The sequence below is a fragment of the Bombus vosnesenskii genome, unplaced genomic scaffold, assembly GCF_011952255.1.
Source record: "Bombus vosnesenskii isolate JDL3184/JDL3185 unplaced genomic scaffold, Bvos_JDL3184-5_v1.1 scf7180000013410, whole genome shotgun sequence".
NCBI classification, from domain to species: domain Eukaryota; kingdom Metazoa; phylum Arthropoda; class Insecta; order Hymenoptera; family Apidae; genus Bombus; species Bombus vosnesenskii.
Window position 1 is genome coordinate 517,514 of NW_022883032.1, and position 24,911 is coordinate 542,424.

General features: G+C 37.7%; 1 protein-coding gene and 1 non-coding gene across 2 annotated transcripts; one reads left to right on the forward strand and one right to left on the reverse strand.

Moving 5' to 3' along the window:
- Nucleotides 1-11,355: 11,355 nt before the first annotated feature.
- Trnai-aau lies at nt 11,356-11,429 on the reverse strand. Its single transcript has one exon. It is a non-coding gene; the product is annotated as a tRNA-Ile (tRNA).
- A 536-nt stretch (nt 11,430-11,965) lies between these two features.
- LOC117237928 (EF-hand calcium-binding domain-containing protein 1-like) lies at nt 11,966-13,535 on the forward strand. Its single transcript, XM_033502367.1, has 5 exons — nt 11,966-12,092; nt 12,156-12,316; nt 12,374-12,454; nt 12,537-12,647; nt 12,821-13,535. Exons 1-5 carry the CDS (start codon nt 11,966-11,968, stop codon nt 13,007-13,009), a joined length of 669 nt encoding a protein of 222 aa, XP_033358258.1. The 3' UTR covers nt 13,010-13,535.
- The last annotated feature ends 11,376 nt before the right edge of the window (nt 13,536-24,911 follow it).

Below are 24,911 nucleotides of genomic sequence, written 5' to 3' on the forward strand. Positions count from 1 at the left end.
GCTGACACTAAACAGAAGCGTACGTAATGCAATTCGCCGCAAGTTTTCCTATAAAATCCAAGGTTTGGTTATGAAATATTACAAATGAAACGCGGTTAATTTGTAGGCTTCCCCCTTAATTATCAGGAAATGGATCCTTGTTAGCACGATTCGTCGAGAGTCTGTGAAACATTTCGTCCAAGTATAAATTATTTGCCAAAGAACATGAACGCCTACCGTTCTATAGCACGGTGTTTCTAATTGCGCTGTATGCATAGCTTTAATTAAGGATTCGGTCACGTGGATATTTGATGAATAGTCTCAGTGGCAAAGGTCCAGGAACCGTGCATCGATTTCATCCCTGCCAACCGAGCATCGTTGGAATAACCATTAATTCTCAAACTTCCGGCCCGCGAAAGTCGCAATTACACGAATTATCGAATCACAAAGGTTACATTTTGATGGAGGTCGTCACCTTAGATTACAGGCCTCTCTCAAATCATTGCCACGACTTACGCTTTACGATTCTGTTTTAGTTGATACAGACCATCGCAACGAGCTAAATTACTCGAAATCATTCCTGTGCCACGTATTTTCTGCTGTAAGATAGCGCGTTGAGATTTGGAATCGTTATGGATGTACTTCACATCTGCGGAATATAATCGACGAAAGGTTAAGTTGACTTTTATAAAGCGATAGGCAGTCAGATCAGAAGTATTATGCTACTTAAAAAATATGAAGAAATGCTTAAGATGATAGTTATGCATATATACTTCTTTATAAAATAATCAATGAAATGTAACTCTAGGTTCGTTTGAGAATTATTTTATCACGATATATTGAGAGTTCGAGAAAGAATGATAGTTTTCTAGATTAATAAAGATAAAATTAATGAAAGCTTTACAAGTTCCACGAATTTCTAAGTCTCTCCAAACACTCTATCACTCAACAACAATTCGCCCAAAGTAAGCTAACGATAAAATATCTCGATAATAAAAATCTCTCGTCATCTCGTTTAAAAATATAAATTATACGCATCATCAAAACCTTAAAACCCGAGAAAAAATATTTGAATGTAGCGGCGTGCATATATAAACTGTCAGTGGTTTTTTCTTGTTTCGCGGTGGGACGCATTCTCGGTGATTAATCGAGATTCCCCGTCGCCAGGGGTAATTCTTAATGCGTCGGCTGTTAGGTTAGTCGGCGAAAAACGAAGAAGACTGTACGCACGTGGGAGTAAAAGGGGTGTACGCGACCCAGTTCCAGACCGGTGTATCGGTAATTTAAGATCGATAAACCACGATCTATCGGCGTGATCCGGTTACGGGGCGGCGCGGCTGGGATTAAAAAATATATAGCCGTTCACAGGGTAATCCCTTCTTGCTTGGAGAAATAATACGGGAATCAGCGGAACACGAGAGCCTCGATCAAATATTAAGTTTCCTGGATCGAGCCGAATGTGTACTTGATATTCGGTAGAAAAAGTGGATTAAAAATATCATGTTCCGCGATATTATACCGTATGCAGCCACGGTCCATGCACCGAAACCAACTGTCTACCAACAGTATACCCGAGCAATCTTTCGCTTGATGCTGGATATGTCCACGATGGTTAAGTTTAAAATCCCCTTTGCAAGCTTTTTCACGGTTTTATGTTTCATAAACACGACGATGTGTCCGAGGGAAGATCAAGTACAAGGGGTTACGTAGAGGGGGTTGAAAGGAGAAGAGAGACGAAGGGGAGGGAACGATGAGAAACGAAAGGCTTATCATATTTTCGTACTATGGGACAAATCCTTAAATCTTGTTTACAAGCAGATTCCACAATACCGGGTGTAAGGGATTTAATGCCACTCGTGGCCGATCTTCGCGAAAGCCTCCTTTAAAAGTGTAATTTACTGCGAAAGGATTATTCGCCAGACCTGGACTGGACAGGGGAAACGCGTTTTGTCACGGGATGTCTGTCAAACACGTTCTTTACGCGCTCACAAAAGTGTGAATTATTCCGATGCCCACATATCGGTCATGTTTGTTATTTAGCATTCCGAGATTCTCTCTGTGTATGCATAGAGGAACGGATCATGAGGAATTCGACTAGTTCTCTGTATATATGTTGTCCCCTGGCTCGAGAATAGGGAACTCTGTTTACTGGACGAAAATCTGAAAAGCGTTTTGGGATTGTTACCTCTGAATCATACTTTTTGGGAGTTTTATCGAAAAACGTGGAAGTTGTGTGTAAACTGGACAGGTAGGATCAAAGCTTTATAACATGATATTCGAACGGTAAAGGTAAATAATTTTGTTTTGTCTTTATTCTGAAAACGAGAATGAAGCAAATATGTAAAAGAAATATGAGTTTTAGCTTTGCCGAGAATGAAATTTGAGAAGAGTTGAAAAGATGAAAAAATTCAGACATTTGAAAATCTGAACATTTGAAGATGCGAATATTTGAAATGTCTAACATTTAAGTATGTAAATACTAAAAATATCGAATATTTAAAATCCATAAATTTTATTATAATTGAAGCTTATCATTCAAGTTGGATAAAATTCTCCTGCAAACCTCGTAATAGCTTGTCTCGGGCAGATCTACTCGATGATAGTTACGGGCAGAACCTATTTTGCGATAAATCGAGTTGGCTTTAACGTGGGCTGAGATTGGTTGGTCCCGACTGAGAGATGGCACCCCCTTTTTCTCCTCCCAGCAGGGTGTATTCTGGCCAGCGAAGCGTCTCCTAACAGGATTACTATGACGCGATTGTGTACGCGTCAAGGAAATAGAGCGGCATTGTGGATCTCGACGACTCAGATTGGATGCTGGCCAGACTGAAAATTAGGATTGGCCCTTTCACTCCTGTATATTAAATATTTCTTATGCCACCGTTTGTCTATGCAGTATCGAGATGTAGATTATATAATCGTATATAAAATATTTTCTAAGGCGAATCTATTGTCCATAAAAACATACACTCAAAAATTAGAAAAAAATTTTTCTTCCATTTTTAACAAGCGATCAGTTACAATCCGTTATAAGTAATTATCAATTTATCAGCTTCGTAAAGATTTTCATGCAAGGAAAATTACTTTCAGGAATATTCTTATACGGTAAGATGTCCTATCCCTGAGGAATAAATTCAATCAAAATAGCTCTCCTGATTAAGATATTCCGCAATAAACGTTCTAAAGCTCCACGTTCGCCATAAGTTTATAAACGAACAGGCGACAAAAAGTTACGAAACACACCTAGGACGCCTTAAAAGACTCCAGAATAATTTCCTCATTTTTCTCTTTGACTTAGGCAATTTATTCTTTCGATCTAGTACTAGAAGCTTTCCTGTGCCCGACGACAACCGAACTTACGCCATTACGGCAAGACAGACTGCGTTTCAACGCCCACCACTTCTTAAGGTGCCTCGCTTGATTTAGTTGTGTCAAAAAAGGCATCGTGACAAAGTTGGCGCGATTTTTCAGTCTTACGAACGCGTTGATAGCGGATGATAGGTTTTCGTAAGCGAACTTGTTGACTGTTATTCGAAACACCAGACATAGAACACCCCATTTGTCTGATCCCTTTCGGTCCATTTATAAAAAGGGTTGAACGCATCTTTCAGTTATAAATACACCGGAAATTGCCAGCAGTTTATTCATGTTCTCGTCACCCTTTTCATGTAAGCTCGCGATAATAGGGGGCGGTCTGTTACACGCCATTTGAAATCAATCGTGTATTTATAGATTGTACAACTGAATTTGAAGATTATTTAAAAACTTTCGCTTCTCTCAGTTACCGAAAACATTAGTTTTAATTCTGCCAAATGTTTCCACGAATAGATCGCAAAGAAAAAATATGGCGATTAAAATAAAAGAAATTAGTTTTACAAGATTCTTGGAATTTTAACAGTGGAATTACCAAACCAAATCGAAAATGCTGAAAATAATTCATAATTTCCCATAACAATTTTATAAATTTACACATGCATCTCCTGGAATTTTTTAATATCTTTTATAAATTATATGGATAAAGGCTTATTTTTCCCCTATTCCCATAATATCTCTCGTTGTTATTTCTTTGGTAAAAATGTTATTCTTTAGTTGTTTGCAGTTTTAGCGTTAAAGGATTATTAACACCAAATCGGTTATACGAATAAAGAAGACTTCACAGAGTTTCTATGCGGTTCGAAATATTTTTCTAAGGAAGATACCATTGCAAATATATATCCTGCGAGGAGGTAAACAGCGCTCGAGAAATCTAACGAGCCGTGTTGTAACGTCGGAACGCCCTATTAGGCCGGATTTCGAGTTTTCTGGCGGCGTGTGACTCTGCCACCCACGCATTCATCGTACAAAAAGCAGCCCTCCGTTCTCTGGACCGTCGATTCTCTCTTCGTAAAAGTTGCACAATGTCCCGGTATGAGGTCCAAAGGTGTTCCATTCACAATGGGGGAAAACGCGGCAACGAGAAGAATTCTTAACGGAGCGGCTTGCGAACCCGTGATCCCATCGATTCACGGTTCACTTAGTTCGAGCCTTCGTTCGACATTTGTCGTACAACTTACTACGATGTTGTTACATAACAATTCCGCGTGTTCATGACGCGAACCGCCCGTCGACGATCGTCTTGTGAGAACTGAGATTCTCTGGTTGCTCTTTGTGAGTTGATGGTTAAAAGCTTCTTTCTCGTGGCATTTGGCCACTCTAACAATCTGTGGAGACATCGTTTGTTACACTTATTTTTCTGCAATGAAAAAGAAATATTCGTTTGAAAATCTACAGTAACTACGCATATCCTTCTAAGTATCTGCGCATATCCTTAATTAGTGTTAATGAACACGATGCAATTTAGAATCTTTTACTAAATAATATTGTTAAGAAAAAATCTTGCTTCTTTAGGTTTACAATCTACATACAATATATGTTTCAAATTGAGATCTTTCGATAAATTTCCCAATGTTTAAGACATGGAAAAGCGACAATGATGAAGACTATTTTAAGAACTAAGCTAATTTCTTTAAAATCAGAATTGAACTTTGACAGGAAATTTTAGATAAATAAAGTAATGATATCGAAACAATATTATTTGATATATGTATAACTGTAACTATAATGTAAAAAATGCAGTAATGGAAACTGCACGTGAGAGGATGTTCGACAATTGTGAAAACATTGGCAGCTGTACCAACGAAGTTTCAGCAATTAATATTCGATGATCATCAATCATTTTCCGTTTTTCGAGTGAGCAAAGTGTGGGTCATTAAGAAGGGTGAAATTCCCTGATGAATTTAACACGCGCTACAGGTCTGTTTTTACAGAATGCCTAAGGAAACATTTCACGGACTACTTCCTCAGGCAATTAATCAATCTCCTCCTACATCGAGGAAATTTTTGTTTGATTTTCGTTTTTTGTCGTGACAGAAGCAATGCTTGTTCCCAGAAAAAGTTTACCTGACCCTACTCGACGACTCTAGCAGCTACTTTTCAAAATAGCAATCTATTCTCCATTCGACAATTTTATTTATCATTCACACAAAAAATGTTGCTCCCACAAAATGCAGATCATACTACATTACCGCACTACAGCCGAAATTCTTCACTGGAACAACGATAAATCTATTCATTAAGAAAAATTTTAATCCCCTAAATTGCGGACTACACAACTATAATCTCTAATCTTCTTTTATGTTAAAAATCACACTTCACACAATCAGAATTCATTGATGCATCCTCCATGAAGTTTAGAAGGGTTTCCTAAACTCCACAACGCGGACAAAACCTCTCATCAGATACATTTCTCGTTGCAATAAATTCATTCTTCACGTCTATTGACCAAATTCCCCCTATTTTCCCGCATCCTGTGACCAAAGCGACCGAAGGCGAGTGCACTTTAACGTCAAATAAATATCACTCATCGCTAGAGCCGTTGGTTTGGAATGAAGGGACCGCGAAGTCTCACGTCTCGAACGACACGAGCAAACATTCATCGTGAAACCGCCCGCTCGTTCATGGCCGTGGAACACGTGCAGTCACACGGCAATAACTCTAAAATTTGATTGCACTGGGCATCGGGGTAGTCTTACCCCCAAGGCAACCATGGTAATAGGCGCTCAACCCTTGCATCAACACCCACGTGTACGCACACCAGCCTGTGGCGTCTCAAGGCAGCGCCACATCGTAAATAATGGCGAAAATTGTTGACCGCCTGCCTTTCGGCTTGGTTTAAGCGTTAAACAAAGGCCCACGGTGATGTCGGTCGCCGTATCTTTGATCTCTGTTTGCCAACGCATGCATCAGCCCGCGAGATAATCGGGAATAATTATTTGTTAGATAAATACGATCCCAGCCGGCGATAGGAAGCCAAATTTATGATGGACCGCTTGCACCGCTTGTAAATGACGCGAAGGGAACCAGCTCGCGCCGAATCTGCGCGATCCTCGCCTATAAAAAGTTCCGCGTGTTTAAGCGCGAGAGGGCAGGCACGATTTTTCAGATGTTGGCGTTTATCTGGCCCTCGTGTGCAGCCTCGATCAGCATCCGCTTGTTTATGGGACCACGGCTCGTCGCGATTTGAATTTCTAATTAATTCCAGCCTTGTTAATGATCTTTTTGGGAGAACTTGGTTAGAGGGTTAGAAACTGCAAGGTATGTGGCCGGGAAGGAGTGGTTTGAAAGGTTTTGAAAGTTGTAGGACGAATGGTAGTAATGGTTAATATCACTGTTTCCTTTCTCGAGGAATTTATGTACTTTTTGTAAGATAAATGGAGATTTTATAAATGTCTGCTACAGATTTAGATACTTAAATAGATAAACGAATATTAGATATATGATCGACATAATAATATCAATTAAAATAATTAGATAAAATTAAAAAATGTAGTAATCTAAATTAAAAAAAAATTCAAAATGTAATAACTTAATGTAGATCTAATACGAATGCCATAGCTCACCTGTAATATTCTTGAGATATACATATGAATACCACATGTATCCTCTTATTACATCCTTTGCAATCGCTCTGATCCCCAATACAATACCCAATTCATCAAAGCTATCAAACTATGCTTATCTCGGAGTCATGCTAGTGGAAACATTATAGAACACCTCGTTATTTTCTCGATCGACATATCGTTTCTTAGATCGATCTAAACTATTCAAAACCACGATCTCGACCAATTACCGAGAACATTTCTAATTACACAGTTTTTATCTTGCTCGTATAGTATGAAAGCCACGGTACGTGAAATCTATGCGAGTAAGCGATGAAAACGTTGCGTGTTGATGCTTGCGTAACGACAGGTTAACCTCGATCAACCACCCTCCCCGATCGTGCCTCTTTCTTCATAGACGATCTTTAATTCTTCCCGCCGCACCGCGCGTAATTCTTTGGAACGCGATACACACAAGATACTTAAGTTCGCTTTTCACTTGCGTTCAAGGAGTTTCAAGATTATATTACCAACGTATAACGTCTCCAATATCTCGAATTTCTCATTAGATTTAACCACAATGTTTCTATTTGTGAATGAATTCATCTCATTTCAAAAACAATTATTAAGCTGTTAAAGCTTAGTTAAGTTGCTATTATCGTAATCACTAAATTACGGATATTTGCCCAAATTTATATTTTTATGAATATAAATAAAAAACTGAAACCTAAATAGAAAGTTATTTGAGCTATTAAATGTTACAAGCAGTAATTAATACTTTAGCAATACTATCCTTGTATATTATCTGCATTATCTGAATTTTCCTACCTTCAAATATCGCATAAATGCTTTTCATAAATGCTTTCACATAAAAATGCACTCTTTCAATCACAAAACAAACATTCGTATTCTTTGATAATCAAAAAGTTTTGATTGTGATTTTCACTTAAGCCTGTTTTTCCTCGGACACCGGTGGAAATCGAGCTTTAAACGATCGAGGACGTGATCCGCTCCCGTATACCTTGTGAAATGTAGATTGTGAAACATGCGCGAGGATGCGTCTTTCTCACGGCTGGATCCTAAACCGCTCGAGCTACCTCGCAAGATATTGCAACTCTTACTGGCCTGTCCGTGTCTTAATTAATGCGCCAGGCTGTATATACCTTCACTGGTTCAGGTTTTCTACTGGACTAACAACGTTGTTTCATGGAACATTTAAAAAGCGAAGAGTGCGGGTTTTCAAAAGATCGATACGCTCTGGCGAGCCTTTGGCCGCGATCGTTCGGCTGTGGGAATGGTGGCAATAGAATTTCTTGTGCGAGAAATAAAATAAAATTTATATGATAGTTGTAAAATAGTTATAAAGGTATCACTAACTTTGGAATCTCATAATGTGTTATTTTAATATAAAGAGCTTGTCAATCGCACAATGTCTTTCTTTATACAGATTGTACCCCTTATTCCCTAAATATGTATTATAATTTCATATTAGACGAGATGTTGGTATTATTTTCGGTGTTCACGTTAAAATGAAACATTCTACGTTGAGAGAAACATGAAATTGTGCTGAAATTACGTTACTCATTTCATCGATACAACACTTTTATGATTTTGCCGCTACAAATTTATGGCTTTGTGGTGAAATGCAATGAGTACCCTATTTAGATAACGAGTTGCATGATAATATCTTGAAATGAAACATCTTACGAGCTTCTTTATTTCCTTCAAAGAAAGGTCTTATTAATTTTGCTAAAAGTCAAAGAAACTATGCACATATAATATATAGGAAAAATTATTATATATCGCTTATATTGCAAAACATCATATCTTCTTTAATTACATACTTTCGTATCAAAATCGTACTACTCAACACTTGGCTTTAAATCGTCCTGTTCCACGATTGGCAAAACTTGTAAAAATTTCAAACCATTAAACTACAAAAGCAACACTTCATCTCCACCCTCTTTCCTCACGGTTTCAATCTCTTCTCGGCCAGCTGAAACCGTCAGCGGTATCCAAAGAAAGAAAACGAACGCGTTACTTTGCAAAGCGTTTACGGGTCGAAAAACAATCCGGTCTCGCGCGAATCTCCCGAAGTTTCACGCGTCCGGCCCGGTGCACCGTATCGTACATCAACGTCCCGCAAGAAGGTGGGCGGACGTCGCGTCAGCGTGCTGACGCCCCGCGAAATTGAATCTAAAGGGGTCCAGGGGGAGAGAAAAAGAGAAGGCTGGCCCCGGCGTTCCTTCCTTCGAGCGTTCCACGTTCGCTGCGGGGAGGTCGCAAATCATCACCTCGCTACGTTTACAACGTTAGATAGCCCAAGATTACGGTCGTTCGGTTTCAAGCCCGAGAAGACACCAGGAATTCTCTCCATCGCGTCTTGCCTCCCTCTTTTCGTCCCCTCTCCACCTCCTACCACGAGGTCCAGTCGAGCAACTGCTTATGGCGCCTTTCGTTGAAACCGATCCAACCGTGGTTGGTACTCGTGGATGCCCACTTACGCGAAACAATGCGGCTGCCTTCTTCCCTCGTCGTTATTTATCCGCCGGCGGAGGACTAATGAGCCCGTGATTACAGGGACCGTGCGAGAAGGGAACTTCTTGCGGCCGTTCGTGCGTCCCCGCTTGGTCTGTCGTCGCGGATCAGGCTCGTTGTTCGTCGCGAATGCATATTATCAAGCGCGACGCCCACGCGCGACTCAAGATTTCATTCGCGAGTACACACGAACGCGCATTGTTTCGCTCGAAGCCTGTTGGGCTTGATTGAGTGCTTAACGGTGACAGGGGTCGGCCCGAGCTCGGATCATTGAAATGCCTCGCGAGTATGCTCGATGATGCTACGTTTGCATCGCCATAGGTTGGAGGAGTCTTTCACTTTGCTGAAAATTCAGCGGTGGCGATGGAGGATTAAAGAAAGATGAGAAATGGACATAGTACGGTTATGGTAAAATTCTATTAATCTTTACATCGCTAAAAAATGTTAAGATGCGATTGACAGGAAACAGTAATGTTTAGATGAGATTTTCGAAGTGAGCGTAAGTATGTGACAAAGATGGAAATACATCAAGTAAGATTGACAATTTATAAATTAAAAATAAAAGAACATTGAAAAATAAATTGAAATTTCTTGTTACTTTCATTTTTTGAAAAATTTCAAGTTTGTTAAAAGGATTCCAAAAAAGAAAGATATTAAAATTTTAATTATTCTATGCTGCACAAATTCGCGATTAATTTCATGCAGCTACTAGTTGCATACAGGTCTTGTTCGTTCATTAATTCCAAGCACAATCCATTTCTTCCTCAATTATCCCACCCTTCACGGAATCACAATGAACATCGCGTAGCTAGCTTTGCTCAATTTATATTCATTCACAAGTTTAGCTTCATTCACATAAAACTTCAACCTTCCATGCAACCCTGCATAAATTCTTAACCTCGTTCTTCCAAGAATCTTAATGTATATCTTACTGTAAATCTTCGTCTTACGTTCAAAGCCAAGTAACCGTCGGTTTCTAAGATCACGCGACAATTCGCATGTGACAGGAGAAGGAGCCAAAACTTCGTATTCTGTTCGTTTATTCCCATAGGACCTCGAACCCCATATAATATTCCAGTCCTGTATCTCCAACCTCTTCTACATGGCCGATGTCCTCAGAACTCCATGGTCACCTTTGCGGATGTTTCTTAAGTCGTTTCCATGTTTTTACACGATAAACGAAATTCTCATGATGTTGTGTATATTCCGTGGTTCATCCAAATGATGTCATTAGATATACTTAGGAAGAATTTTGTTGGCGTCCCTTTATAATAGTTGAACAGTTTCCCGAAACAAATACGAAAGCCAAGCGGTTGACCGATCATTGGTCTTGCTTTTAAATTTATTTTTCACTTAAATATCGTAACCACGTGAGAATCTTTTATGATCTTTCTTATTGTGAGTTATTTCGCGGCAACTTTCCACGTGAAACTGGACACGTTTTTATGGTAATCTTTCTTATGACTTTCTGGAAGAGAAGGATTAGGTATGAATGCTTGTGTTGGATTTGCAAGCCAGATATCGCAGCGAGTTGGGTAATCGAAGTTTCTTATCACTTTCACGATAGAAGATTGTGCAATAGTATGTAGCAAGTGACAGTCATTTAGAGGAGATAAAATATATTGCAGATATTGAATTTTGAATGAACGTAGTACTTGTTAATAGAAGAAACTCAGATCTCCTTACATAAGATATACTAGATTCAATGTACAAATGTAAATTAATATGAGTAAACCACGAAGCGCTATTTCAACATGCGGTAAAGTGCAGTATACATTATTACAGTAAACCTTCATTTCAAGTGATTACTTTTCTTCTATCTATATATCTATGTATTCAAAAGCATTATAAAATTATTGCTCAAATTGTTACGTAGAAAATTATAGCATTGGATGTTAAATAAAATTTAAAAAAAGTAATTTGGCCCATGAGGGGATCGAACCCGCGACCTTCGCGTTATTAGCACGACGCTCTAACCAACTGAGCTAATGGGCCGCTGCGATGTCTAGTGCATTTCTACTTCTAATAAGGAGTATTGCACAAGTAAACTAATATAAGAAATATATTTTATAAAATGTTAATATTTTGTATATGCAATAAAAACTACACTATGCTGACTCTACAATTCTGTCAATCTCTGACTACAACTTGATACAGTAAATTCGCTGTTACAAAATGCACGGTTCTTATTGCCAAGTCAATGAGACAGATTCCTTCGTTGTTCTTCGCCCGTTATCCTATACCTTTATATATAAGATGTTTCAAGGTAGTGGACTTTTTCCAGTTGCTCTCGGAAAAGCGTCAACATGCGCACCGATAAGTGCAGAGTCATTCGTTGACTCTGAGAAATATTTTATCCTTAGATTAATGTCATCATCAGCACCAGAATACATAGAACACCATGAAATTAGAAAATAATAGAAAAAATCTATCGTAGTGTAAAAACAAATCTGAAGATACGTGACGTCGTTCAAGAGATAACTTGCCTTTTCAAATTTTGTGACCAAAATTCACAAGTATAACTATTCAAAATGCCGGCAGAACAGCCAATAGATATGTTAAATGACACCTTGGCAGAAATCGTTTACAGAACGAAAAATATGCCAAGGTTCAAAAGATTGGCACGCAGTACGCACTTTGATATGAGAGAAGTTGAAGGTTAGAAATTCATTGTGTCACAATTTTTCATGTTTTTTATTGGTCTGATTAATTTATTGGTAGCTTTGTCAATTATCCATCGTAAATGCGTGCAAATGCTGGGTCCAATAAGCAGATTAATATTTCGAAACATTTTCCACGCTAGTTTGGATTTCACAAAAAATATTCGTCATTTATTGATCGACAGAATGTTTTCCGTCGTCGACAAACGAAATGCTTTGCAGGTAAACAACTGTTTAAAAGTATTAAATATCGATTAATTATTGTAAACTATAATTTAGATATACTCTGAACAATGGGTCGAAGGTCTGTCGGTGATTCTTCGCGGAACTTTAGACGAAAAAATTCATTTTGCTTATAGAGTATACAACCATCTTTCTACGCTCAACCAATATTATTCCCTTAATAAATTTTCTTACCGTCCTTCCCGAAATTCAATTCTAGGTGTACGATAACATGAGAACTCACAAATTAAAAAAGGAGCATATATTTCCTATGATGCGCGGATGTTTAATTAAATTGCAGAATGATGAAAACCCAGAAGAAGCTGTGAAGGTATAGTAATCTATATATGTGCAGGTATCGTACTAGAATGCTTTAATAATTGAATCACAAGAAAAATAGTATATTTTGCTATGCGAATTTCAATATCTTTTACATTTTCCTTAAATTCTCAATAAATTCTCTCGATTCAATCCAATATTTGTAATATATTCTTCGTTTTATAGGACTTGATAGATTTGTTAATAAAAAAGCTAGACGTGGATCGCGATGGCGCGGTATCAGAGGAGGATTTCAAAACCGCCGTAAAAGAGAGAAATCAACTTCTTTTAGAATGCATGGGTCCAGTATTTCCTTCGAGAAACGCACGTCACGTGTTCCTGTCTACTTTTACAGATCGTGTAGGAAGATACTGACAATCTACGGAGCCATCCATACCGAAGAATAATTTCTTAAGAGGAAATACATCGTTTATGTATGTATCTTCCAATTCGTCGTGAGATTTTGTCAAGCATAATGCTCGTCGAGGAAAGCTAACAGTACATTCCGAAAGCGGAGAGGAAAATGTGCCAAATCAGACAGAAGATATCCGTCTAGGGCCTGTAAACGGTTCACTAAGTTTTCTAGACTGTCTGAACTGAATTTCTCACGATTCATCGAACGCGGAAAATTGACTTGCTGTTTCTTACAAACAATCGCTAATGGACCGCGATAATACCATCTCGTAATCGCATCAGATGCAAAGCGTGATGCAATCGTCGATAGGATGTGATTAATTGCTCAATTGAATTTCGTGAGTTCAATTTCAGTCCATCACGCATTATCGTTTCATTCTTATTCAAGTTGAAAAATACATATGATAATACGAACGCCGGCTTTTGTTGTGTAAATAGTTATTTGAATATGCTAACGTCTCTTAATTATTACAATTTATATAACATTCTGCAAGCTGTATGAAATTTGTATTTAATAAATTTGTATCCTCTTAATTGTACATACTAGTAATGAAATAGCAGAGAATTGAGTAAAAAATTATAAAGTTCAAGATCTGGATGTAAGACATAAAATGTCTTAATTGCAGCTGTTATTAAAGCTGTTCTTTACTTTCTAAGTGAAAGAATCCTGGAATATTCAGATATTTAAGTTATTACATCATTAATCGCTTAGTATTTTCAATCTCTTTCCTTAGGCAGTGCCCACATTTCGCAATCCCCATCACACACACAATAGCAACTCCATAATCCGCCCTCGTATTCCCTCGATTAATAAAGACGGTTAGCAGGATGGTGAACGCGGTGAAATACAGATCTTTGCACAACTGGAGAGCAAACAGGGTGGCGTGCAAAAGCCGCAATTCTAGTCGCATTGGTGGATGTGTTACAAAAAAACATAATGAATGTTTGAGGATCGTAGACTGAGCGAATGGGCTGATATGTGCGTCTCAAGCAGCTATAACAACAAATTAAACAAGAAAATCTCGAAGCTTTCGTCGAAACGTCCACCCTGCCTTTAGGCTCGATTCACAAAGCGTAGGCGTATGTATATATACACGTGTAAAACACCAACATGCACATGATCAAGCTGAGAGTCCTCCTTTTTCTTCCTTCTCTGCGTTTTCTACCTTCTCCTTCCTTCTAAAAGGGAAAAGGTGGAACGATATTCTGTAAAGAGTATAATAACGTGCGTATGAAAGGGCAGATCCTTTGTGGGTAGCCGACCGTGTCTTGAAAGGATCCACCAGGTCTGCACCATAGCACGGAAGACGGGGAAAGGAGGATCGTTCGAGATCGAGAGTTAGAGCACCAGCTGAGAAAACATGCCCGTGGCGTGTCTACAGCGAAATGTTCGTATTTGTGTCGGCATGGATGCTCTACATGTCCAAGTGGAGGGAAGATAGTGGTAGTCCAGGATGTTCGTAAATTCGTAGGTCGCGCACGCGGAAAGTGGCCATATGCATTGCTCTCCTCTGTGCTATATGTAGTTGTACAGCAGTTTGGAGAGTTCTATGGAATATTATAGTCAATTGTAGTGGAAACACTAAAAGTTACTTTTAATATATTTTTTCTTCTCAAAGTAATATTTATATTTAATACGAATATTCATACGATTGAATATTCCTCCAGTTTTTCCATTAATTAACGTATTTTAATTAAAGAAACAAAGAACGCTTTTCTAGGACGATCTTTTCATTTGACATCTTTTATTGAAATTAGCTAGCAATAGCTATGTGAATATAATTAAATAACGTATTATGTTACGCCACGAGGCTTACCACAGGCTGTATTTTCTAACCGTCGCTCGCGGTCCTTCAACGTCGCAGGCAAACCGTCTTATCTGCCCGCCGAATCATATACAATGTATCGACGAGAGCATAGTTGTCGCCAAGCAGCGAGCTCTAGAAACGTCGATTTTTAACCGTTACGTTTTCACACAAGAAGAGGCATACGTGATCATAGACGCGAACGGTGGCGTGATCCGAGCAGAGTGGGGGTCGTCTTCCAAATGAGACAAAGGAATAATCGAAGGGCGTTCAGTTCCTTCTGACGAGTCTAACGTGATACTTCGACAAATCTGACGAGCAAACGAATTTATCTAGAGATATCGCAAAGTCGAGTCAAATTTCTGTAACATATTCATCATATTATTGTAAAATATATTATTCTATGTTAACCTGTTAATACAGTGTTACATTCATTAAACCACCTCTGTTATCTTAACCGAAACAGGGGAACGACTATTTCGCGGCGTTGATTAACATAATCGTAGCGAGAATTTACGCCTCTCGCTGACGCGTTTTCCTAGCGACCGCGTCTCTCCGCGAACGGTCGTAACATATTATAATATTCATATTAATAATAGTGATTGTTTTGACAGTATTAATAATATTAACAATTCCTAAAACATATGGATAATAATTACTAATTATAATAATCTATACTTATGAAGTATATATTCTGGAATTATATTATATAAAAAACAATTTCTTGCTTATGTTTCTCTAAAATTAATTTTATGTACCTTTATTATTTCTTAATTTTGGTTATTAGGCATTCAATAATATAAAATTTCTAAGCGTACGGAATTTCAATTCGACGCGCGGTTATGTTTAAGAGGCGCACCGGAATCTCCACCCATTAAAAGTTCGCGTAGTGACGCCATGATTGGGGGCATCAGTCAAATATCGAAAATCGGGCCGATAAGACGTAATGGTACGTAACGTAACCTAAGGTAACTTATTACATATTTAAGTGTTACTTCCCTTGTTATTTCGTTACCGAGTGTATTTTATTATATATTAGCTTCGCTTCATTAATACGCGTTTATTTGGTACTTTATGGAACATTATTATAACAAAATCAGTCACTCGACCTTTTTTCGTTCTTCGGTCATGGATCGTTTATTTGGTGGTCAGAATCCTACTTTCGAGACAAGATTCGAATGAGATTATTATTTTATATTAATATAATTGTTATCAACATTATAGGTTTGTCTTCAATTCTTGATTTTCTTGCATAAAGATTATTGCTGACATGGATGATATAAGGAGGTTAATATAAGAACGTTATGGTGATTAACGAACAGCCTGATGCTTTTTCATGGAGGTTTAGTAACGTTAAATTTATTGTAATAAATTCAGATATACGTTTTCATTGGGGCATTGATAATATTTGGTATACTTTTTCTATTTATTTCATGATATACATGAATGCATGCATACATACATATGTCTGTCAAATCAGTCACACATCACACAATCACTTAATATGTAAGATAACTAATTATCATAAATAATTACATAGTTTATTAAAAATACCAAGATGAAGCTAGAAAAGATTCCAAGAACGTTTCTTTGCATTAATTTTAGTACTAATATTAATTAATTATCATTAATTCATTTTCTTATATTAAATAGACTAAACGTGTTATTTTATTGTTTCAATTTACATTGTGGAATTCTAAATATGTAATTTGAAAGCGACTCGAGTAAGAAATTGAAATAACCTTTACATTTCCATTTACGTTTCGGTGACGTTTTGGTTGTAAATTGCCTAGTAACGTGGTTCGTAAATATTATACATAACCTTTTTCTACCATGGTTGGGAGGAAGCGCGATAACATGGATTTCGAAATAAGGTTAGACGCGAGTTTGTGTGGTGTCATTACGCTCAAACATATTTAGTTCGGGAATTTTTAATGTTTTACAAGTATTTTTGCATATTTATAAAACATTACGTAGTTTATTCTTATAAAATGTGCTTTTGTCTTTGGTAAGGAACATTCACGATATAATTTTTGCAAATCAATTCAATTACATCTATTAAACCTAACCTCTTTGACTATTTTAGTTTTATTTTCAGAAAATTTTTGTGACCGCGCGCAATGCGATCAGTAGAGTCAGTGCTTCTTGTGCAATAAATTCTTAAATATTTTTCAGAGTGCAATAGCTCAATTAAATTATATAATTATTAATTATAATGATAACACGCGAGATTAAAGTTTTTGTTCGTCGATTACAAAGTAAACCGAACGGACGAGCTTGTAGCCTTTTATTTTTCTTTTCTTTCATACATATCTTTTTTTGATATTCGTTTTCGGTATTAGAGTCAGTGTTTTCTCAAGAGGATAAAATCTCTCTAGGATACAAGAATATGTAAGTATCTCTATGTGTTATACTTCAATTAATTCCATTCTAAGAATAAATTATAACATTTCCCATTTTGTTTAATTTTATTATTCTTCTATTGAAATGAAATGTAGAGAACCTACAATTTCAATATTAAATAATAAAGTAAATTGATTTCAAATCGTTATCAATGTTCCAATTTGTATTATTATTAGAATTTCAATTCTTACTATTACTATTAATGTTTCAAGTATAATAGACCTCTACCTTTCATTATCACTAATTTATTAAATGATCAATATTGTGCTTTGAAGAATAAATTATAATATTCCATGCTTTCATAGTGGAGGAGTAGTTTCCTCCGACTTCGTTGCTATGAAAGCTGCAATTATTACATAGTCATAATGACGATACAGTACAATAAAAATTATTTATTATTAATTATTTGTCATGCATATACTTGCATATAAACTGCAATAGAATTTAAAATATAAAATACTACGATTCGATCATTTCTGTTGATTAGGTCATGAAACGATTTTTAAAAACTAATTCAGACAATGTATCGAAGAAATAAATACTTCTTTTAATATGATTAAACCGAGAAATAATACTTAAGAGAAGATATTTATTTCGATTTGAGGAAGATACACGGTATGTAACAATAAGTAAACCATAGCAGGGATTCACATTCTACATACGGTGAAATCACGACTTATGATATATTGCAACACGATCTCGAAGATAGACTATTTTGCCGACGACGGAAGCGTTTCTGCCTGAGACCGGAATAAATTATAATCAACGTCGGATGCGCGGAATAACCCAGATTTCTATGGAATATCTTTTCCACGAGGTGCACGCGCTGCACGATTCATTGCACACGTTCACGCTATTCATAAGACAGCATCTACGCTACGGGAATTAACCGTATATATATTGCGAAACTTCCAGAGCATGCTGGTTAGAACGTAACCAACCGCTCCGTTCAACTTTCAGTATCGCGTTTAATTACACGATTTACCATACGTAAATACTGCAAGGATGGCATGAAACAAATATGTCAGTTAGCGATAGCTTGTGAACTTTTAGATAAAATTAAATCAATCATGACGTAGATTCAGGAATGTATAATTGCTCAGTTATGTTATTACCAAGAGGTCGTCATTTTGTACTCTTTAGCAAAATAACCTAATAATGATTTATAACGTTTCGAGTGAAAGTGAGTCAATCAAAATTTAGATTCGGAGAGTGACGACTTTTCATTGCTTAATTATTTAATTACAAAGAAAAGGTCACGTTATATTTTTTATTAAAATAAGTAAGTATTTAGCAATAAGTAAATTTAATAGAACTAATGGTCTTCCAAAATACCCAATCTAAAAGAATTTTATTTGACTGTAGCTTCGATTACTAGCTACTGCTGTTTCAAATCAGAGAAATTGACGTGTAATTATACATATAAAAACCATTTTTTATGATCAAAAGTGTTGATCATACGACGGAAGTCGACAAGGTCGATCGAAAAAAGGGCATAAATTATAATCACATCTGGTTACGTGGAATGGTTGTGATTCGGACAGAACGTGATGAGATGACGACCGATTCGATTTGCGTGGCCCACGCCCACGCATCAAAGGAGCCGCCATCGTGATCCACGCCAAAGGATTACGAGAATATCTTACGAGCCTTTTTCCTTGGCGATAAATCCAACCTGGTGAATTCGTGGAGGGGCACGATCCATGTCAAATTCAATGCGTAGACCGCATTCACGTATTCATATGCGATCGGGGAGGGTTTAGGAAAGGTGAAAGATGAGGAAGGAGAAATAAAAATGTTTTGCTTCTTGTTCGCGCAACACGTGACCTCCTGGCCTTCGAATCCAGTCAAACGCGCAATTTGCGAAGCCGAAAATCGATTTTGTCTTGTGGAATATTTGGAGTATTTTTAAGGTACTTTATTAAAGATTAAAATCTTTAGAAGAAGAATCACAGTTTTTACAATGTTTGTGTAATAAGAAATAAGAATTTTGTGCTTCTATAGAAAAGAAAATTGGATGCAAGATATATTATATATGAAGAGTTCAAAGGAGAACCTTACAGGAAGTTTTGGGAAGCTAGAATTACAATTTTTGTGACACTTATGCAAATTTCCATTTCGACAGATAGAAAAATTTATTTAACACGTATTATTCCTTATTCTTAACTACAAAGCGGTACAATAATTTTGTGTAGTTATTACTTGTCATTTATCGTATTATTGGTCTTGCAGGATCTTAGATATTTGGATGTAATTGATCTAAATTCTAATATTCGCAGCCTGTACCAAATATTCATCTTTGTGCAATCTCAATTACCCACAGTAGTTTCAAAGTCCTAAAACAATCTGGAAATCTCGCGGGATCGCTTCTCCCACGAATTCTACAGAAATCGGGACTGCTTAATCGCGTTCATCGAGCGTTAATCATTCGCCCGCGATATAGAGACACCTACGAGGGATCAATCGTGTAAATCGATAAATCAAGCATCCAGAAATTTATGATTGCCACGTATACAAACGTGGGGACACGCGTATGGTGGAAGCAGGCGAAAGGTCGGCCGCCGCGCCACCAATAAATTTAATTAAAGGATAGGGGAAAGCGTGGACCATGAACCGGCCGATCGTTCGCCAGATTGTTTAGTTGGCCAGAAAAATCACGGCCAGCTTTCGGTCTGCGTGTACATGAGATCCATAAATATCGATGCAGCCGTTCTGCTCTAGCTGAGTCGCGACGGGTTGCACAATGTCTCGCGCGTGGAATGTTCAATGAAGCGTACAGATGCGCGTACCACCGGTCCCAAGGGAGGAACGAGACTGTCGGGAGTCGGTCTGCTACTCTGAAGCAAGAGAAGGGACTTGAAAACGACGAGGTCACCCGCTCGAACACGACACCGCGTTGTCGAAACAGCGGGATCTACTCGGCTGACACAACTGCCGGACAAATGGATTCAGGAAGATTCCGCTAACGAATCCGCTGATTTATCGTGGCGGACCCATTTCCTTGGTAGATTGTCAGTTTCCACGGATCGGAGAGCAAGAATTATGGTCCACGGAAATACGAAAGCGGTTTGTTTCTGGTGCAACGGATGGTAAATACGGGTACACGGCCAGATTGGGAACAATGCCGAGGATTGTTGCCGGGATTAGGCGGTGATAAGTGTTTGCTGATAGAGAGACGGGATGAAGGAGTGGTTTGTTGCTACTGTTACAGGATAGAATGGATTACAGGAGCTTCGTAGATTTATTTCTCGGTTCTTCTGTAGTTTTTGTTATCTACTCGTTAGCTTTGTTGATTTTTCAGTTCTTACTTCTTATAACATTGCTTTTTTGTGAATAGAATCGAGTATCGAGAATTTATTACGTTCATTTTCCTGATATTTTGTGATTTTTATAGTATATCCTTTAGTCTTTTTGCTTTCTGAACACCCATTTCTTATGGTATGGTTTTTAGGTAAATAGAATTGAATATCGAGAATTAATGATATGCTCATAGATTGGTTATAATAATGTCTGAAAATTAATTATTGGATGTTGTTAAATATCTACATATTTTGTGACACACTGTATGCCCTTAACAATGCTAAAGCACAAGGATTTTCATTTTAAATCTTACATGGAACTTCATCACTTCATCATATTTCCAGAAACACGTGTCTTTAAGCATCGGAAACTGCTCCTTTAACCCTTTAACAGGTCTCGAGCAAAAAACAGGGACGTTGAAGTTCCTTGTAAACGTTTCTCCCGAAAATAGTACTACGCTAGTCGGAGCAGGAGAGGGAGTTTCTCATTTCGCGTGGCACGGAGTTAATTAGCTCGGCGAAACGGGACGAAGGGAACGTCAGACAGGAACGATAGGATCTTTGAAAGGCGTGCTTCGGGTAACGCCCGCGACTTGCCACGCGACTAGACAGATTTCCAAGAGGAAGAGGGGAAACTGTCTGTCACGCGTGGCCTCATCTCGTCGTATAAAACACGCGTCGTGACGGACGACCACGTTAAACCATCCCGCGTCACTCAAACTGTTTGTTTCTGCGTTGGCCAGATTCAATTTTCTTCCGGACGTCTCACAAATCGAGCGACGACCGAAATTCGCACGGCAACTGCCTGCATTTCTGCCCCAGTGGCGTCGTTGGCGGTCTTCGTTTGAATTACAGGCTTATCGTGATATTGTTAATTCTCGAAACGTGTCTTTTAATGGTGAAATTAAATTCAGGTTCGTGAAAAGAATTCGGTTTATTTAAATTGGCGAGTTAGAGGATAATACAAGTTCAAAATCTACGTCTCGAGATATTTGAAAGAATAATATAATAGTTTCCGTATGTCACTAATATTGCCCATTGAAGAGTGCTGTTCTACAATGTTAATCCAGATTTTTTTTCATAATTTTTCAATAATTAAAAAAGAACCTTTTTCAATCTTTTATCGATGCAACAATAAAAGAAACAATTTTCATATTATCAAATTTCCTGAGTGGAAATAAGATTAAATTTTAAGTAGCTGAAGTAATCGAAGTATTATCTTGATGTTATCTTGCATTTAACTTTTTCTATTATGCATTATCTTTTTCTATTATGATTATATTATGGTTATTAAATTACTTGATTTAACTTTGGATCAATATATATTATGCATTATCCAAAAATACATTCATGCAGCTGTTTGTACGGATATAAAAATGCAGTTAGATAAATGACTTTTGAGAGAGTTATATGATAAATATCTTAATTTGGGTGAAATATTAAACGTAACTCGAATTGAAAAGAGATAACGGAATTTAAAGAAACGCGACCTCAGATTACGCACCTGTCGAACAGGCTGGATGAACATGTTCAATGTTAATTCAAACTGTATTACATTGGCAGATCGGAATATTTATGAATGCATGTTTAAAGATAAAATCTTCCTTAAACACTTTGAAACTTCCGTTCTCGTTTCAGGTATACGAGAAGTTCTCCATACAAATTTCTACGAATCTCTCAAAACTCCATCGTTTCTCCAACGACACGTTCCTAATTAATTATCCGACGCAAATGAGCGAAGCAGTCGTTTCCTGTATTGGGTTCCATCAAGATAGCCGCGAATGTTTTCCTTCAAATATTTATCAAATCTGACCGGTCGTACAAAGGAAGATTAATAAAGGACTGAATAAAAGGCGCGTAAAAAATGAACGACCGATATCGTGGCGCCTTATTGAACGCTCACCCTTGAGATTCGATCGGCGTCAGCAGATAACCAGGTCAATTAATGAACGCGAGAAAGAAGAACGCGCGAGATTCGCCTCCGATACAAAGGCTTGCCAGCAGCAGCCTGTTCGAACGAGGCGCGCAAAACTTTCGAGACAAGCGGTATGAGATAATGGCGAAGCTACGCTGGATCCTTGGCTCAGGATCGAGCCATCGCCATAAACTATCTGTAGGTGTCGAGTTTGTCACGGTCATGCGAGACCGAGTTTTCAAAACAGGATTAGGCGTCGCATCGACCGGATCTCAGCGCCGTATCTCTTCAGACTGCGAAACGTGCATCGTCCATTTTTCAGCGACATCCTCTCCTCTCTTTTTCTCGTTGCTCGTTTCTTCGTCCTGTTTTCTTTCTTTTTTCCCCTTCTTTTTCTTCATCCTACACTCTTCGCTACGATTCGTAGCCGTGGGTAACCGGAGGGATTATCCACATCCGGTCATTTCTGTCTAATTTTTTTTCCTTTCGCTACCCCTCTTTGGTGTCGAACGTCTACAGACATTCGAGGGATATCGAGAGCGGTTTAAACATCTATTGCACGGCCATTCATTCACAAGGAGCGAGCTAGACTATGCTTCTTCACTGGCTTTTCGCATTGTTCCCTAGGGGAATCTTGGGAGAGATCGTAAGAACGATCTGATTCCAACTGCACCAGGATTCTCGGTTTTTTTATTTTCGTCTTTATGTGCTTGAAATTTTTTCTCTCGAGTGCCTGCTCTCGTACGATGCGCATTTCTGCGAACAGTACTCGGCGAAACGGTGGTGGTATATTTGAGGAAACTTTTGTTTGAGAAACGGAAGTTTTAAATCTATAATAAATGCTGCAACGAGCCGTTTGAATTGCTGGATCTCTGTTAATTATCTTTAAATTACGTCTACTATGTTTAAAAAATATTCAAAATAAGAAGTAATAATATAAAAGTATTTAAAAATATTGAAAAATATGATGTTGCGCAATGTTATCAATTTTTGTTCGAAATTATATTATAAAGAAAGTAGATTTCTAGAAACTATTATTTGCAGTAAAAATATCCCAAACAATCACTACATCGAAAAAGGTAAATTTATAGAGAAATTTCATCTTGATACTTAACCGTGAAGAAATTAAAAATATTATTTCTACTTTTTAAACCTTAATGTAGTTTTACAAAAATATCATTCTTAAAAAAGACAAAGAAAAAGATATTAATTTATCTTTACACTCTCTGATGGATTAGCAGAATCTTATTTAATTTATTTTCTCATGAAATCCAACGATACTGCATAGTATCGTGTCAACTCGCTTTCCTCGTTTCGTTGAACGTAAGCCGATGCTCGCAGGATGGCTCATTATCCTGTCAGGATACCCGCGGGGAAAATGACAGGTCTCCACAAAATAGGGCGCATAGCCGGCATGAAATTTAAAATACGGTAGGATTAGCATAATGACGGAGATAGAGAAGAAACATTTTGACTCGTCAAAAAGATACGGCTGACTTTATCCTCCGTCGATCCTCGACGTATAAGATCCAGCTGGTTTCGATGGACTTAGCCAATGTCGATGTTAACAACTTTCCGCGTAATATGGTGAAAGATAATCGTCGGTTCTTGTTCTTTTCGTTTTAATAGCAGTAATAACGATTGCATCGTTGCACGATTATCATGAAGATTTGCATAGTGAGACGAGAAACTTCTTGTATAATAGAACGGGTTAAATAAATGCCAAGCTGTTTCTTTAACTTTTATCTTCTTCTGCAGTTATTACTTTTAGAAAGACAGATTTATCATTGAGAAATATATTAGAAATTATGGTCAATGATTATCAGAAAAAAAGAAAGAGTCAAGAAATATAGAAACCATATCAAATTGAAAAATGGATAAAACGAAATAAATAAAAACCACAGATCAAGAGTGTTGCGAGCAATCTTAAAATTCAATAATCAGTTCTCACGAGCTTTTATAAAATTCATTGATTTCTATTTTACTATAAGTATTCATGCAAAACTTTTTCGCTTTAATCTCCATTAAATTTGAGAACTTCCACTGTTATACTTCTTTTTACGGGTACGTAGCTTCTTTCATCATTTTTGAATATTCGTAACGAGGGACGTTGAACTTTTCCTAGCAATGGCAACTGCTAACGAGCTTCTTGCTTGGAAATAAATGTTCTTAATTATTCCCAAGGAATCTCTTACTTAGAAGCTAGTATTCCTCCGTGTAATGCACAGCCGTGACCACCTGTGTTTTCGCCTCCGCAATATTCCGTCCGCCATTTACGATAAAGTACGTCGGGAAACCGAGTTTATCCATCATGCTGACGTGCGCCATTCTTCACGCTAAATACCAGAAGTGCGTTTGTGCTTTTCTCGTCGTCACCGGCTCTCTTCGGATCCGCGATGAAGCTGTAGGTACTTATATTAATCCAACTTGAACTTGATGGT